Source organism: Kogia breviceps, chromosome 4 (genome assembly GCF_026419965.1).
Source record: "Kogia breviceps isolate mKogBre1 chromosome 4, mKogBre1 haplotype 1, whole genome shotgun sequence".
In the NCBI taxonomy this organism is placed as follows: domain Eukaryota; kingdom Metazoa; phylum Chordata; class Mammalia; order Artiodactyla; family Physeteridae; genus Kogia; species Kogia breviceps.
Genome location: NC_081313.1, coordinates 173,119,136 through 173,135,175, shown reverse-complemented (window position 1 = coordinate 173,135,175; position 16,040 = coordinate 173,119,136). Strand labels below are relative to the sequence as shown.

The following is a 16,040-nucleotide window of genomic DNA, read 5'->3' as shown; positions in this document are numbered from 1 at the left end:
ACGTGCAGACAGGAAGCCGTCTCTGCCCACAACCAAGATGGCGGAAGAGAGAGCGGATGTTTCCGCACTTCGGGCTGCCAAGGCCTCTCTTTCTCCTCTGGCGGCCCAGCCCTCAATGATGACAGTGGTCACGTGACGGGGGGGGTGACGGCTCGTTTTGCACCTCTTGGAGGGAACCAGCTTCCCAGGCCGAGAGGGGAGGGGGCTCGGCCTCGGGCGGGTGAGGGGCGTGACATGTCTCTCGAAGATCCGTTTTTTGTAGTCCGAGGGTGAGTGACAGCAATGGGGGAGGACAGAGGGTGTGCTGTCCCCCTGCCAGCCAGTGCCCGCATGCCAGCCGGAGCATGTCAGGCATTCTGGGCACCGCCGTCGGGATCGCCCCGTGGCCGTGTGGGAGGGGTACGCAGTGGGATATGAGGGTCTCCTGAGTCCCCAGCTCGTTTGGGGGCGCAGTGGTGGGAGGGAGGACCGCCTTCCCCCAGCCGCGCCCGCTGTGCCCCTGCCCGCAGCGAGGTGCAGAAGGCGGTGAACACGGCCCGCGGGCTTTACCAGCGGTGGTGCGAGCTTCTGCATGAGGGCGCGGCGGTCGGACGCGAGGAGCTGGACTGGACGACCAATGAGCTGCGGAATGGCCTGCGCAGCATCGAGTGGGACCTCGAGGACCTGGAGGAGACCATCGATATCCTGGGGGGTTGGAGGGCGGCATGGGAGAGCCCACTGAAGTGGCAGGGGGCCGTGGGAGCCAGCCCTCGGGGAGGCTGGACACCTAGGCTGTGTTGAGGGCTTTGAAGCAGAGGAGGGCGTTCTGTCGGGCTCTGGCCTTGACTCTTGACTCGCGGCTTACGCATAGTGGAAGCCAACCCAGGCAAGTTCAAGCTCCCAGCCGGAGACCTGCAGGAGAGAAGGGTGTTTGTGGAGAGGATGCGGGAAGCAGTCCAGGTGAAGAGAGTTTCCAGCGGGGTGAGGGTGGGAGGTTGGGGTATCATTACTCTCTGATGCTGTCCTTACCCCTAGGAAATGAAGGACCATATGGTCAGCTCCGCAGCCATAGCCTTCATGGAGAGGAATAATAGAGAGGTAAGGCATCCCGACCCAGTATCCTCACCCCCTGTCTCTCGGGGTGACCCTCCCCTTTGAGTGCAAGCCACCCTCTGTGTCAGTGCTCATCTTCTCTGTGCACAGTTGTCTCCATGCTGTCTACCCGCCTGCTCTTTCTGGATGTGTACACCTGAGCTCCCTCTGTGTGTATAATCTCTTCTGCCTTCTCCTGTGGGTCTATACTGGTTTCCTGCGTGTGTGGGGTGGCCTATCTCCTGTTTTTTGGGGTTTTTTTTAAGCTCTCTGTGTTACTATTTTCAGGATTTGATGCTTATCTTTTTAATCTGTGTATGCACTTGACCTCTCTGAACTTGACCTCTGAGTGGATCCCCACCTGCCTTGTACATGCGCAACATTTCCCTCTGTGGGTGTGCTTGCCCCATGTGTGTACCCACTCGTGCCTTTTGTGTGCGTTCTCTCTGCTGCCTCTGTCTGTACACCCTTTCCCTCTATGTTGTGTGTTCATTCTTGCATGTTGTAAACAGCAGCCTCACCCATGAAACCCACATGGGGTCTGGGAGGGTGGAGGGCTGAGGTCTGCAGCAGCTTGGAGTCCTATAGCAGGGTCCACATGCCTTCCATGTGTGCTGCTTTGGGTATTAAAGTTCAGTTCTTAAATACATGTGTTTATAGGATAATAAGTGTTCTCCCTGGATTAATTCATTAAATCCTTATTCCATCCTCAGGAAACAGGAATTATAGCTCTCCCCATTTTACAGATGAGGAAACTGAGGCACAGGGAAGTCAAGTGATATGGCCTCGGGGTCACCTTGCTAGTAAGTGGTGGCTCTGAGGAACCCAGGCCGTCCCACCACCATCTAAATTTGCCACAAACCTTGTCTGTCTCTGCCGTGAATGGGCGACCCTGCCTGAGCCTGTGGTCTTGGCCTCCACAGATGCTGACAGGCAAGCCAGCCACCCTGAAGTCATCCAGCGACTTGCTGGACGCCAGTGTGGTCTCAACCACCTCTCGCTACATTGAAGAGCAGCAGGCCACACAGCAGGTGTGTGTGAGTGGTTGGAGGCCCTGGGCTGGAGGAGCCTCCAGGCAGCTCAGGGCTCCCTGCCGACTGCAGTTCCCACCCCTCCGACCTGCAGCTGATCATGGACCAGCAGGACCAACAGCTGGAAATGGTGTCTGGGAGTATCCAGGTTCTGAAACACATGTCCGGCCGCATCGGGGAGGAGCTAAATGAGCAGGGCATGTGAGGCCAGGACCCTGGGGGTGGGCCAGGAACCCTCGGCTGGCTGCACTGGTGTGCACAGACCCTCCAGGGGCTGATGACATCCTGATCTCGGCAGTATGCTGGACACCTTTGTTCATGAGATGGACCACACCCAGTCCCGGATGGATGGGGTCCTCAGGAAGATGGCCAAAGTATCCCACATGACCAGTGGTGAGTCCCCTGGAGGGGGGGGGGCAATTCGGCAGTGGGGGGAGTGGGTTGTGGGTGGTGCTGCCTCCCCTCTGTGAATTCTGACCCTCTTGCCCCCAGACCGCCGACAGTGGTGTGCCATTGTGGTGCTGCTGGGGGTGCTTCTCCTGGTCCTCATCCTGTTCTTCTCTCTCTGATCCTGATCCTCCCCAGGAAGCTGGTCCCTCCAGCTGGGGGGGACCAGCAGAGCCTTGCCCCCTGGGAAGAGGGGGATCATGCCTGGGGAGCTGTCCCAAGGCTTCATCCAGAGCCAGTAGGACCCTCATGGTCCTGGGTGGGAGCCCCCACCACTGGTTCTGTCTCAAGTGCGCTTAGGGGGTGGTGGAGGTAGGGGGACCTCAGACACGCCCCTCCCCATCTCTCCTTCCCGTGCCCCAAAGCCATCGCTTTGCCCCTGTGCCTTCTACATGTGTCGACTTGGAAATAAAATCCCAGCCTTAGTTATATACATTTGTATCATATGATGTGTTGATCTGAACTTGTGGCTGTCCCCGAATGGGAACTCCTGTTCTAAGCCCCCTCCTTGCACACGCTGGGGCCAAGTGTGCATATGTGCGCATGTGTGTGTTAAGGATTTCAATGGTTGATATTTGGTGCAGAAAAGACTATTATTGTTTATTTCTTGGATTTCATGATGGATAATTTTATTACCATCGAAATTCCACACACTGATTCTTCTGGAGTTTTTGAAGTTCAGCCTAAACGTCTTTTGCTTGTTCTTTGTCTAAGGTAGGTAGGTGAGTCCCTTAGCTGTGGAACTGAGCTGTCACTTCCGAGGGGCCTCTGAGTACCACTGGGCTCCCTCATACCCCTGGTCACTTCAATCCCTCTGTGATGCTTCACTCTAACAAGAAAGCTTTTGTAAATTTAAGGGTTTTGCCATAGAGCCTTCCTGAGTACGAGAAATGATTCCTATAAGCCAGGTAAACTTGTAAGTGCTGTGGTTCTTAACTTATTGTCTTAGATGTTTCCATCTTGAGCATTATGTAATCAGGCATCAGGCCCACCCTTCTCAGACACTTTACACATTGTAAAGTGCTGTTACAAGGGTGTCTGTATTCCATTAGGCTGATGATTTGTCAAAGAGAACCAAATATGTTCAGATTATTATTATTATTATTTTTTTTTGGTCGCACCATGTGGCTTTTGGGATCTTAATTCCCCAATCAGGAATCGAACCCAGGCCCCCTGCTGTAGAAGCGTAGAGTCCTAACCACTGGACTGCCAGGGCATTCTGCTCCCCGCCCCCCTTATTTTTTAAATGCAAAACCACTACCACTAATGCTATGGTTCAGGTTGTCTTGATCCATTCTACACTTGGTTCTAAGTCTTCCTGGGGTTAAAAAGATGTGCTTCTGGGGTCTGACAGTGTTTCCACCTACCTGGGCTTGCCTACGTGTTAAGACAGACAGATTTCCTGTTACTTGAGGTGACTCTGGACCAGAGTCACCTGAGGGTTTTTGTTGATGCTGCTGTTGGCTCCCCCAAACCCCTTCTTTCTGTTGGCTGAAACTGAGCTTTAGGACTCCAGAGGGAGCTGGTCTTACTGAAACATGCCCAAGTCACCCTGTGAATTGAGTCACCCTCAATCATCTGCCCCAAGGAAGTCTGGAGCTCCCTCCAATCATCATGGGGTGGTCAGACCTGGACTGGGCAGAGATGAAACCCCTTGTCCACCGCCCCAGCAAAGATCTTTTTATTTCATGGAATCCCTCAGGTCTGTCAGTAGTCTTCCCACCCTACTTGAGACATCTCTGAATCAATGGGACCCTAGGGCACTTGTATCTTTTCTATTTCGGTTGTTAGAACACTTTCCCACTCATATTCTCAGGACCGTACAGCTCTTCCAGTTTTTTTGTTTTTTTTTTGGCTACCCTGCACAGCATGTGGGATCTTAGTTCCCTGACCGGGGATCCAACCCGTGCCACCTGCAGTGGAAGCGCTGAGTCTTAACCACTGAACCGCCAGGGAAGTCCCTCTTCCAGGTATTTTAAACAACCACCGGCTGATTTTAGGCTTGCCATCCTGACTTTAGTGTTCCTTCTTCTGACTTTAGCACTCCTTCTGGACGCAGTGGCTCGGGACGGGGCGAAGGGTGTGGGCTTATGTTCAGGACCTTTCTGGGGCTGGGAGTGTCAAATACCACGGAAAGGCAGCAAGTGGGTCTGTAATACAGATAATTCCATGGAGCAGCTACCCTTCTAGCTTTGGAGGGGCTCCCGTGGGACGCCCATGCAGGATTTAGGGCTCACACGTGTGAGGGAACAGCCTAGGGAGGGTGTTGTTTGTACATACCGGGGCAACCTGGAAGTTGTTTTCCCACCTGAAGCGGGCCCTCCCCTCAGGCTGACATTCTGAGGCATGACGTTTGGCATGGCCGTTCTGAGCACACCCCGAGCCAGGCACCCACTGCGCTTGTCGGTGTGAAGCCCTGGGGAATGGGGATGTTGCCCTGCGGAAGGAGGGGGGCCCTAGTGTGCAGCCAGCATCCCTTCCTGGGCCCACCACCCCACGCCCCCAGTGAGCAGCTTGCGGCAGGGCTGTTACAAAGGCGTTTAGTTTATTCTCCTCATCAGTATCACTGATATTCTCATGGTTCACATTTCCCAGTGCGGCTCCTCTTCTTACAGTAGTTAATGTGCAATCTCACTTATGGGCCCGGGGAGGAGGGGCTCGGCCCAGGGCAGGGAGGGTGTTGGCACTCCACGCGGACAGGGCGGGTGGTCTGTCCTGCGTGAAAGAGACGTGGGTGAATGGGCGGCCGGGGGAGATGGAGGGGGGCCCCCAGTCTTTTTTGCGTTGGTCAGTGATCCTCCATTCATGTTCCTTCCTGGCTGCCCCGGGGCGGTGGGGGTGGGCGGGGGGTCCATGCAGCTCAGGGCAGGGCCAGGGGAAGGGAAAGCAGGAAAAGCAGCAGGCCGCCCAAGAGCGGGGAGGGCAGGGCGGGAGGGCGCAGGGGTGGCTCCTGGGGTAAGGCACAACCCTGTCTTTGGCTCTCCTGGTGAGGAGTTTCCTCCCCTGCGCCCCTGCCCAGCCCCTCTCCCCCGCGCCCCCCCCCCAGACCTATACACACAGTCCAGGGAGCCAGGGGCACCTCCTGGAGTCCCTGAAACAAGAGGGCTCTGCCACCCAACCCAGTGCTGCAGGGGCTCGGAGGAGGGGCGGGGCAAGCCCCACCTGAGGACAAGGCGAGGAGGGGCTGGACAGGGGCCTGCCCAGGACAAGGGGGTGGGGAGGGAGAAGACCCCAGTCCCAGAGAGCTGGCCCCCGCTAAGGCCTGGAAGGAGGGGAGCGCCTGGGGACTCCTGCTTCCTTTGGGGGTCTGGCTGGAGCCCCAGCCCACCCCTCGGCCTTGGTCGGCCCGGCAGCTTGCCAAGTGACCAGGATATTGTGCTTTGGGATCTACGTTGGGGTGGGGTGTCGAGGCCAGGATGAGGGGGCAGGGGAGGTGCGACTAAGGTGCTTGTGCTTTAGCTGGGGCTGTCGACTCCCCCCACGCACTCGGGCCGGCTGAGGGCTAAGGTACTGGGGCTGGGCCAGGAAAGCAGAGCGCCAGGGCCCCGCTGGTCTGACCACCCCCACGTCGCGCCCCCCAGCAGCAAGCAGATGTCAAGAAGGACCCGCTCCCCGCAGGCTGGCACGGGCTCCTGGGGGGGGGGGGGGTCAGGCCTCCAGGTCAGATCCCAGTGGTCCAGCTGGCCCCCACCCCACCTCCTGTAATCCCCTTGCCTTTGGACAGAGAGAGGCTGCTGGGGGCAATGGGCTAGTCAGACTGCAGGGGAGACAGAGGCGGTGAGAACCTGGGCTAGACAAAAATGTGAAATTGCAAAGAAACGGACACCCAGCGTGTGGGGAGGGGTGCGGGGGGGAGTTAAAAAAAAACAAAAAGAACCCTCCGAGTTTACTTGTAGAACTCAAAAAAAAAAAAACAAAAAAAACAAAACACAAAACCACTCGTGGAGCTAAGCCAAGGATAGAAAGAGAGGAATGGTAAAAGAAGATTCTGCAAACAATCTTTAACCGTGAAGCGGACCCGGCCCTGCCAGGAGCTGGACTCAGCCAACTGGACAAACCAGGGACACCCTTGCAATGTAGCCCTTGGGGGAAGGCCCTGGGGTTGAGTGTGAGCCAGCCAGACCCACAGGAGCCCAGGCAGAGCGGGGCCTGGGGGGCCGCCCCCTTGGCAACGCGCGCTCCCACTCCCCCCCCACACACACACCCACACACACCCACACACACGTGCACATTCAGCCTGCCCCTGGCTCCCCACTCCGTCCTGCCTTCCACAGCCCCGAGGACCGAAGGGGACATCAGACACGGTCCCGTTGGTTTGAAAAATAAAAGGAATCTTATACTTCAATATTTCATTAGCTAAAAAAATGTTTTAAAAAGTATGTACAGGGGGTGGGGGCTGGGAGCCCTGCCGTGGGGGGTGGGGGTGGGGAAGGGAAGGAAAGGCAGCAGCACCCCCAGCCTGCTCCCCTGGGTTCCGCCCCTGGTCCTACTGCCTCTCACGTCTTCATCTGTTTAAAAGCAAAACTTCTACACACGCACGCGCGCACACACACACTTGCACACCCACACGCTTCTGCGAGCCCCGGAAACCTCTCCTATCCTCAGAGACCCTCGGTCTGCCCCCAAGGGCCCCCCTCTCGGGACCTGCCCCCTCTCAGGCCCCAGGGGGCTGGTGGCAGCAAGAGAGGCTGAGCACAGGTGGGGGAAGAGAAGGGCGCTGGGCCTGCCACCGCCCGCCACCTTAGGTCGGTCATGGAGTTTCTCTGAGCCTGTTTCCTCAGCTGTAAAACGGGCAGTCCTCACGGCCTCGCCTACCCCAGCCCCCAGGTGCAGGGACAGACGAGGGAGACAGGAAGGCGCTTTTGGAAACGTGGAAGCACTGGGAGGTGGTGACCGGAGGGGTCCTGAGAACCCGGGGCCCCTGTGAGTCCCAAGGGGCTGCAGTGGGAGGCGGAGGCTGAGGAATGCTCCGGCTAGGTGGCCCAGCGCCTGGGAAGGGGGTCTTCCCAAGCCCCCCAGGCCAGCCCCTCCCTGTGCCTGGCCTGGTGAGTGGGGAGACAGTTGCTCGGGGTTAGGAGAGGGGGAGCAAGAGCCCCCCAACTGTGCACGAGTGTGTGCTAGAGAAGGCAACGCAGACCTCGTACCACCTGCCATCCTCTCCCAGCCCGGATCCCCGATCGGACTGGGGTCAGGGGGTGGGAGGGGGAGGCAGAGGGGCCGGGAGCATGCAGTGCCCCCCGCGGGTCCTGGGGAAGGACAGACAGTAGCTCGTGACCAAGATGGCGGGAGGGTGTGACAGGAGGGGGAGTGTGACAGCCCCGCGGGAGGGTCCGGTGGGGGTTACTGGAGGGCCTCCTCGGCCGAGGGGCCGGCCTCGCCATCATGGCTGGCCGTCTCGAAGCCGTGCTCCACACCCATCATGTCCGGCTCTATCTTGCCCGTGTAGCTGATGAAGGTGGTGTAGGCGTCACCCTCGGCCATAAGCGGCTTGACCTTGGGGATCCAGCTCTTCCTCACAACGCGGCGGGCATTGGTGCACATGTCGGCTGCAATGGCGTTCATCTCGCTCTCCTTGAAGTTGGGAGCAAAGTTCTGGCAGTAGTCTGTGTGGGCAGAATGAGTAGCTCATGCCAAGAGTGGCCTGGACCTCCCACCCTCCCAACAGGCACTCAGCCCCCATGCTGCTCCTGAACCCCGCCCCCCAACCATGGCACCCCTGAACGCCCACCCTTGGAGCTGAGGAAACTGAGGCCTTGCGGACAGCACACTACACTACATCAGTGGGCCCAGGGCTGACAGAGCTTGGCCGTGCATATGGGATGTGTGGATTTGATGCGGGATGGCCCAGTACTCTTGAAAAATGTGGGTCATTTGCCAGAATTCAGAAACAGGGAGATTCCACTTGAAAACCCAGACTTCCCTCCTGACAACTGGCTGAGGCCTGGCCACTTCATCACTCTGATGACCTGGATAAGTTTGAGACCCCCCCTCCCATAGGCTTCGTGGCTTTCCTTCAGTGTCCTACCCACCCCCTCAAGAAATCTCTAACCAAGAACCCTCTAACCAATCACAGCCCTCTTCCCAATAAGCCTAGACTGAACCTCAGAATGCTTCTTAATACCAAACCCTACCTACCCATCCATCACGACCAACACCAGAGAAAAGGACCACCTGCCCACCCCAGACCTCCATCCCCCAACCCCGACTCCTGAAAGGTGGACACTTACACTTGACAGCGTGCAAGACGCGACTATCCAGCGGTTTGCGGCTGGGGTTGTTACTGGAAGAGCGGATGCCGGTGCCACAGCTGTTGGCCAGCGTGTTCCTGGGCGAGGGGTATGGGGGAGGGGAGTCAGGCCCCCTGTGGTGGTGGTGGGGGGTGGCATGGGGCACCCCGTCCTCCCCCACACCGGGGCTCTGGCATGGGCCTCACCGGTCAAAGAAGGAGGCCAGGAGGCGCCGCAGCAGGACCTTGTGCCGCGTGCCCGCGCTGACGTGGCAGTTCATGAGCTGCGCCCTGGTGATGTATACGTTGGTGCCTGGAGTGGGGCGGTGGGGGGGGTGGAGCCAGAGGATGATGGGTGTGGGGGGCAAACAGCCATGTTCCCCACCCGGCCAGGCCCCAGCCTGGGCCCAACCAAGCCCCCCACCCCCCGACCACTCAACTTAGAGCGTTCTCCTCAACACTCAGGAAAGGACAGATTATGGCGCCACCATTGGGTGTCCATGGGGCACCCAACATGCCAGGGCCCTTGCCCACAAAACCACCAACATCAGAAAGAACAGGCAGCAGAGGCTCACACCCTGACACCATGAGTCCGAGGGCCAAATTCTTAACCACCCTGTTGATCTACCCTCAAGTGAAGCCACTGATCTACTCCCACGTGGCCAACAATGCTGGCCCACACTTAGACCAGCCTCGGGGTGGAAACCTACAAGCCAGTCTTTGATTTGTATCAATGCAAAGAGGTGTCAACTGCCCCAGGACACAGCCAGTGGGCGGCAGGGCTGGGGTTGGACCTTGAGCCTGGCTCCTAAGCACTGTGCTGCAGGCTGCTGGCCCAGAGGGCATCGAGCCCAAGGTGGGGAAGGGGGAATTCAGGGAGCAAGTGAGGCCAGCCCACCTGTTACCAGCTCCAGCTTCTCAGAGGGGTCACCCTCATCGTAGAGCTTGGGGTGACAGCGGTTGCCAATCTGGTTGATGAGCTCAGCAGGGAGAGACGCCAGGTCTTGCCGCACTCGGATGCGATTCCGGGACTCGGGGGCCACCTGCTCAGGGAGGGCCTCCACCTTCTCGGCTGTCGGGGGCGAAATTGGTGTGTTGGGGGTGGGGCCGGGGCGGGGGCGGGGGGCCAGGCTTGGGGTTGTGGTGGGGCACCTCACCAGTCTGGCCGACATTCATCATGCTGTACATGGTGTACATATTGCAGATCTGCCGGTACTGCTCGTCTGTGCCCTCCTCGCCCGCATCCTCCTCCTCATCCTCCTCGTGGTAAGAGCCGGGGCTGTCGCTGGTGTAAGCGCTTGAGGTGCCCGGGCTGGTCCGCTCTGACGTGCTGGGCCCACTCACCACTCCACCTGCCGCTGCCGTCACGCCCCCCGCCGGCTGCCCGGCCCCGGGCCCCCCTGCCACTCCGGTGGGCTGTGCCGCCGCCACCACCGGGGCCTGCTGGGGCGGCCGGTTGGCGGCCAGGTCCGGCGTGGAGAACTTGGCCATCTTGCGGCTGCCGTTGCCACTGCTGCCGCCACCAGCCTCCTTCTGGCTGCTGTCCCACAGCCGCTTGGCCACGGGCGTGCACTGCACAGAGTCCGACTCCTGCTGCTCCGTCTTGACGCGAGACACGAGGGGCAGTGGGGTGCCGCAGGCCGGCCAGCTCGACGTCTGCGCCACGGGGCTCTGGGGCTCGGACGAGGGGGCCTCCTCAGCGTGCAGGCCCTGGGAGTCACAGCTGGGGGAGCTCACCTTGAGGAAGAACTCTGTGCCCTTCTCCATGATCTCCTGGATCTGCAGGAAGCCCGCTGTGTACATGAGCAGGAACTGGTCGCCCATGTTCATGCTCAGCCGGCCCGTGTAGCAGAAGCTGAGGATCTGCTGGAAGGACTGGGGCTGCACGGCCGCCGGCAGCTCCACCACCGCACTCCGGCTGCTGTTGAACAGGTCCCGGAAGTAGGAGCTGCTGGCGGCCAGCACGGCCCGGTGGGCCTTGAAGGCATGGCCCTTGACCACCACTGAGACATCACAGTACAGGCCCTGCAGCCGCTGCTCGTTGAGGCACTCCAGAATGCTGTTGCCGAAGTTCGGGATCTCCATCTGCAGGGTCTGGGCCATGGCGGCGGTGGCTGCGCAGGGGACAGGGAGAGACGGAGGGACAGGGTCAGACGGCAGACTCAGCCCGCAGCAGGGAGACACACGGGAGCGTGGACATCCACGTGGTGGAATCTGCCACGACTGTAAGAATCGCAGGTGCCGCCCACTCCTGTCCCAGCATGGCCCTTCCTCTGTGACAGACTGTCAAATCAGCTAAGTCAGCTATAGGCCGGGGTGGCCTATGCCATCCCTTTGCAAAAAGGAGAGCAAAGGCATACTTACACGTCTGTGCTTGAATATTAAATGAGATAACACAGTGAGCACCCCGTGAGCATTAAGCACCACTAGCACTACACACATAGGGTAACAGGCATAGAGACACCAAGACGGCAGAGTCATCCGATTTTTCACACTGCGTTTGCAGTGCTGAGCACATGACCCTCAATCACCATTTGCTGAATGACTGAATGACCACTCGAGAAACCCTGAAACTGCATGAGAACATCACTAGTCACCAGGGCAATGCAAATCCAAACCACAATGAGACACCATTCCACACCCACTAGGCTGGTTAGAATAAAAAAGATAAGTACTGATGAGGATGAGAAACGAAACGGGACCCTCCTACACCGCTGGGAGGAATGTGAAATGGTGCAGCTGCTGTGGAAAACCATTCCTCAAATGGTTAAACATGAAGTTGCCATATGACCCAGCAATTCCACTTCTAGAAATTACTCCTGAGAAATGAAAACATATATCCACACATACACCTGTACGTGAATGTTTACAACAGCACTGTTCACAACAGACAAAAGGTGGAAACAGGGTTTCCCTGGTGGCGCAGTGGTTGAGAATCCGCCTGCCGATGCAGGGGACACGGGTTCGTGCCCCGGTCCGGGAAGATCCCACATGCCGCAGAGCGGCTGGGCCCATGAGCCATGGCCGCTGAGCCTGCGCTCCGCAATGGGAGAGGCCACAACAGTGAGAGGCCCACGTACCACAAAAAAAAAAAAAAAAAAAAAAGGTGGAAACAACCCAAATGCCCATTGACTGATGAATGGATAAACAAAATATGGTCGATCCACAATGGAATACTACTCAGTGATAAAGAGGAAGGCACTACTGCTACATGCTACAACTTGGATAAACCCTGAAAACATTATGCTAAATGCAAGAAGCCAGACAAAAAGACCACATATTATACAATCCCATTTGTATGAAATGTCCAGAAAAGGCAAATCGGTAAGAAACAGAAAGCAGATTAGTGGTTGCCTGGGGCTGGGGGTGCTTGGAAGATTAGGGGAATGTGAGCAAACAGGTGCAGGGTTTCTTCTTGCCCTCGTGAAAAATGTTCAGAAATTGTGGTGATGGATGCACAACTCTGAATACACTAAAAACTCCTGAACCTGTACACTTTAAACGGGTGAACTGCGTGGTATGTGCATCTCAATAAAGCTGTAAAAAGAAAAAAGAAACCATAAGACTAATGTCCTCTGTGTAGAACTGGGGATGAGACTTACCACGTACATTCTTAGGATCTTTTTTTTTTTTTTTTTTGCCACACCACATGGCTTGTGGGATCTTAGTTCCCTGACCAGGGATTGAACCCAGGTCCTTGGCAGTGAAAGCTCAGAGTCCTAACCACTGGACTGCCAGGGAATTCCATCTTAGGGTCTTAAATTTTGAACCTGGTGAATGTATTGCCTATTTACAAAAGTAAGTAATATTTAACAATAAAGTGTATGGGACTTCCCTGGTAGCGCAGTGGTTAAGAACCTGCCTGCCAGTGCAGGAGACAAGAGTTCAAGCCCTGGTTCGGGAAGATCCCACATGCCACGGAGCAACTAAGCCCATGCACCACAACTACTAAGCCTGCGTGCCTAGAGCCCGTGTTCCTCAACAAGAGAAGCCCATGCACCGCAACGAAGAGTAGCCCCCGCTCACCACAACTAGAGAAAGCCTGCGCACAGCAACAAAGACCCAACACAGCCAAAAATAAAATAAATTAAAAATAAATAAATAAATAAAGTGTGTGAAATCACCTGACAAACAATTCACCCCATAGTGCTTGAGGGGTGGGTGGAGAAAGAAATGTGAATTTAAGGAACTGCATGAGACCCTGCTCAGGGAGCCCACCCCCATCCTGACCTGTGAAGTACCACCTGGGGTGCCCTGGCACCTCTCAAATGTGTGACCTTCTGTATCAGAGCCTATTCCATCAGTGCATGTTCCAACCCAGGAGGAAGAACTGGTTGGGTGAGGACGGCATGTCTGATGCTCTGGGGGCAATCATAAAAGGGCTCTGAGGGAAGATATGGCTTTACAAGTGCACCCATTGGTAAAACTGAGTCCCCTGACATCCTATAGTTGTGGAGGGCAATAGTCCCGAATGGGCAGGTACAGGTGAGAAGACAGGCCTGAGCAGAGAGTCAGGCTGGTGAGAAGAAAGAGGAAAAAGGTGAAGAGTGTGTGCAAAGGCCCTGAGGCAGGAACTAACTAGAGCCCCCAGCTGTTTGTTCTTCTCTCACTCCCCTGTTAGCTCTCATGTATCTTTCAGTTTTTTTTCTTTAACCAGTCTATTCTAAGCTGCCTCTGTGGGCTGAGGATTGGGGATACAGTGAAGACTTGGGCCCTACCCAGGTTCATTCAGAAAGGGCTACCTGGAGGAACACAAGGGGCCATGTGCCCATGGGCTCAGAGGTGCACTTCAGGGCAAGGGTGAGTCCTGGCTCACCCAGATCTGTCTGGGCACTGAAATCCATGATTCCCCTCTGCTGTACCCTCCTCTTCCTCATCAAAATCATTGTCGCCACCACGAAAACCAAAAAGGCAATCAGGAGGGGGAGGCAGAGACAGGGAAATCCTAATTAGATGGCAGCATTCACATCCCAGGAGGTCAAACTAAGAGCCGGACAGGCTAGGAGCTGGTGCTTCAGTTTCCCCTACCGCCTCATTCAGAGCTGGGCCTCTGAATGAGGCGGTAGGGGAAACTGAGGCACCAAGAGGAGGCAAAGGATAGAGCCCAGAGAGCCTCCTCCAGGGCCCTGGCAACCCTGACCCACCTCCCCAGGCTGCCAAACTGAAGACCCCCCGGGTACTAGGGCCCAAGTGACCAGGGCCGAGGCAGCCAAGGAAGAGGCTGCCTGGCCTCTAGTCCCTGGAGGGGTGCTCTAGACCCCTGGCTTGGAAGGCTTGCACCCCAACGGGGAGGACCAAGGCAGGACATGCATGCGGTGGAGCTAGAGCCCCTTAGACCCGGGTTCTGCTGCTAGCCCCACTCTGAAGCTGCATGACCTCAGGCCAGCCCCTCACCTCTCTGTGCTTCAGTTTGTTTATGTGTAAAATGGGGAGGTATACATCCAACCCACCCGATGGACTGCAAGGTGCTGGGGACACAGCCCTGAAGAGGACTGGTAGCTCACTGTCTAGTGAGGAGCCACAGGGCGTGATTTAATTTTAGTTGGGGTGAGTGTGTCACTGAGTGAGGGAGGTAAAGATGGGGAGATGGAGAGAGCAACCAACAGTCCTGGGCAGGAAGGAGCCAGTGTGGCTGGGAAGCGGCACGGGGTGTGGGACAGGTGGGCCCCGACCTGGTGAGGATGAATGTCTGGAAGTCAGCAATGGGAAGCCGGGAGCAAGGGAGACCAGGCCCAGACCAGTTTTGGGAGAATTCCCAGCATCAGCAGCGGGGACAGAGAGAAGGGGGTGAGTGACTCAGGAATGAGCCTCTACGGGAGACAGCGTATTGTTTTAAAAGTTGTAGACAGGGGACTTCCCTAGCGGTCGAGCGGTTAAGACTCCGTGCTTTTACTGAAGGGGGCACCGGTTCAATTCCTGGCTGGAGAACTAAGATCCTGCATGCTGCACAGCGCAGCCAAAAAAAAGTTGTGTAGATAGGTACTCCTCCAAGGAGACTGTCAACTCCAGAGGGAGCAGGCATGCTGGCAGATTTGTTCATGATTAGCTCATCAGAACAGAGAGAGGCGGTCAATAAATATTTGTAAACGTGTCAAATAGTGTACCAAGGCAGGAATAGACTGCTCCTGTCTGGGAAATGGCAGCTGTGGGGTGGGGGTGGGGAAGCATGGGGGAGCGGGGGGAGGCGGCTGAGGCAGTACACATATGGGTGTGGATGCTTCTGGGGCTACGGAGGGCGTTGCAAAGTGTCCTCCTAACTGTGCTCGCTGTGCCCGACACTGTTGCACGCATTTCCGGAAGGCTACCGAAGTGCTCACAGCACTCTGCAGTGAAGGCTAGCAGGGCCCCACTTTGTGGGTGGGGATCACAGCGCCACCCTGCACCATCCCAAGCAGTTGGACTTCAGGGCCTGACCCCTGACTGGGAATTGGTGCAGGATGGCTTTGTGGTGAGCGCTCAGCATGGGCGCGATAAGGTTCTCAACAGGAGGGAAAAGAGATGCAAGGAGGAAGGCTCCCGAGGGCGAGAGCCAACCTGACATTCAGTCTGGGGTCCCCAGGCCTCATGAACCCCAATGGGGCCTCAGAGCCCAGCACCCAGGGCTTTGAAGCCTTCAACTAGCAATGGCAGGGCGGGGACACAACTTGTGCAAAAGGCTGATGCAATCTGTGCACAGGCACGCACCCTCTGCAGTGACAGGGAGTGAGTGGGGTGCTAGGTCTGCCTCGCTGCCCCTGTAAGTAGGACAGGGTATGTGGCGGCGGGGGGGGGGGAGGTGGAAGAGGCCACTGGAGACCACTGGAGACCCCAGAGACCCACCCCTGGATCATGGCACCAATCCAGGCTGTGGGACTCAGAAGAACAATGGCCGGTGGTCCTGCCCCTCACCTACGCCACCCGTGAGGGAGGAGCCATGGAGCCAGATCGGGCTTCCAGAGGAAACAGGTCGAAAGCAGCTGGCGCTCAGCCTGGGTCACCTGCTGGTTGGGAAGTGGTAGGGATGGAGAGCGGGGGTGGGGGGGGGGGCGGTGCAGTTCTCTAAACCAGCCAACAGTTCTGTCCCCACCAGCCCGAGCCCCTCGCCCATACTGCACGGTTCCCCTCAGCCAGACCTTTACCCAAGCTGTGCACCCTGCCCAGAGCGCCCTTCTCCTCTCACTAACCGCATCTTCCTTGTTCACCCTCAGCGGCCCTGTGCTCGGAGAACTCGCCAGACTGGAGAAGATGCCCTCTTCTGCACCCCCCCTACCGCCAGGCCATGGGGC

At 57.2% G+C, this 16,040-nt stretch overlaps 2 protein-coding genes across 4 annotated transcripts in view; one reads left to right on the top strand and one right to left on the bottom strand.

The window, feature by feature from the left end:
• Positions 1 to 126: 126 nt before the first annotated feature.
• On the top strand, positions 127 to 2,982 carry STX10 (syntaxin 10). Of its 2 annotated transcripts, none has more exons than XM_059060003.2 (8): positions 127 to 269; positions 510 to 679; positions 845 to 939; positions 1,015 to 1,077; positions 1,995 to 2,102; positions 2,197 to 2,303; positions 2,401 to 2,495; positions 2,595 to 2,982. In XM_059060003.2, the coding sequence occupies exons 1-8, from the start codon at positions 235 to 237 to the stop codon at positions 2,669 to 2,671; spliced, it is 750 nt and encodes a 249-aa protein (XP_058915986.1). In that variant the 5' UTR covers positions 127 to 234; the 3' UTR covers positions 2,672 to 2,982. The 2 variants fall into 2 exon arrangements, with proteins under 2 accessions (XP_058915986.1, XP_058915988.1); XM_059060005.2 differs by having other exon boundaries at positions 154 to 269; positions 2,197 to 2,299; positions 2,595 to 2,683.
• A 2,093-nt stretch (positions 2,983 to 5,075) lies between these two features.
• Positions 5,076 to 16,040, bottom strand: part of NACC1 (nucleus accumbens associated 1) — a 20,468-nt gene continuing 9,503 nt past the window's right edge. For both annotated transcript variants that reach the window (XM_059059994.2, XM_059059995.2), the window contains exons 2-6: positions 9,933 to 10,889; positions 9,674 to 9,847; positions 8,983 to 9,088; positions 8,777 to 8,874; positions 5,076 to 8,152 (exon numbers count right to left, since the gene is read on the bottom strand). In XM_059059994.2, the coding sequence (XP_058915977.1) occupies positions 7,890 to 8,152; positions 8,777 to 8,874; positions 8,983 to 9,088; positions 9,674 to 9,847; positions 9,933 to 10,878 (1,587 nt within the window). In that variant the 5' untranslated portion in view covers positions 10,879 to 10,889 and the 3' untranslated portion in view covers positions 5,076 to 7,889. The remainder of the gene's footprint in view (positions 8,153 to 8,776; positions 8,875 to 8,982; positions 9,089 to 9,673; positions 9,848 to 9,932; positions 10,890 to 16,040) is intronic.

What these genes read in the sequence shown, in the direction of transcription:
- STX10 (XM_059060003.2), top strand. Translation starts at nt 235, where the DNA reads ATGTCTCTCGAAGATCCGTTTTTTGTAGTCCGAGG. An exon ending in GGATGCGGGAAGCAGTCCAG is followed by an intron (nt 940 to 1,014) that starts GTGAAGAGAGTT and finishes CCTTACCCCTAG; the next exon opens with GAAATGAAGGACCATATGGT. An exon ending in GAGCTAAATGAGCAGGGCAT is followed by an intron (nt 2,304 to 2,400) that starts GTGAGGCCAGGA and finishes TGATCTCGGCAG; the next exon opens with TATGCTGGACACCTTTGTTC.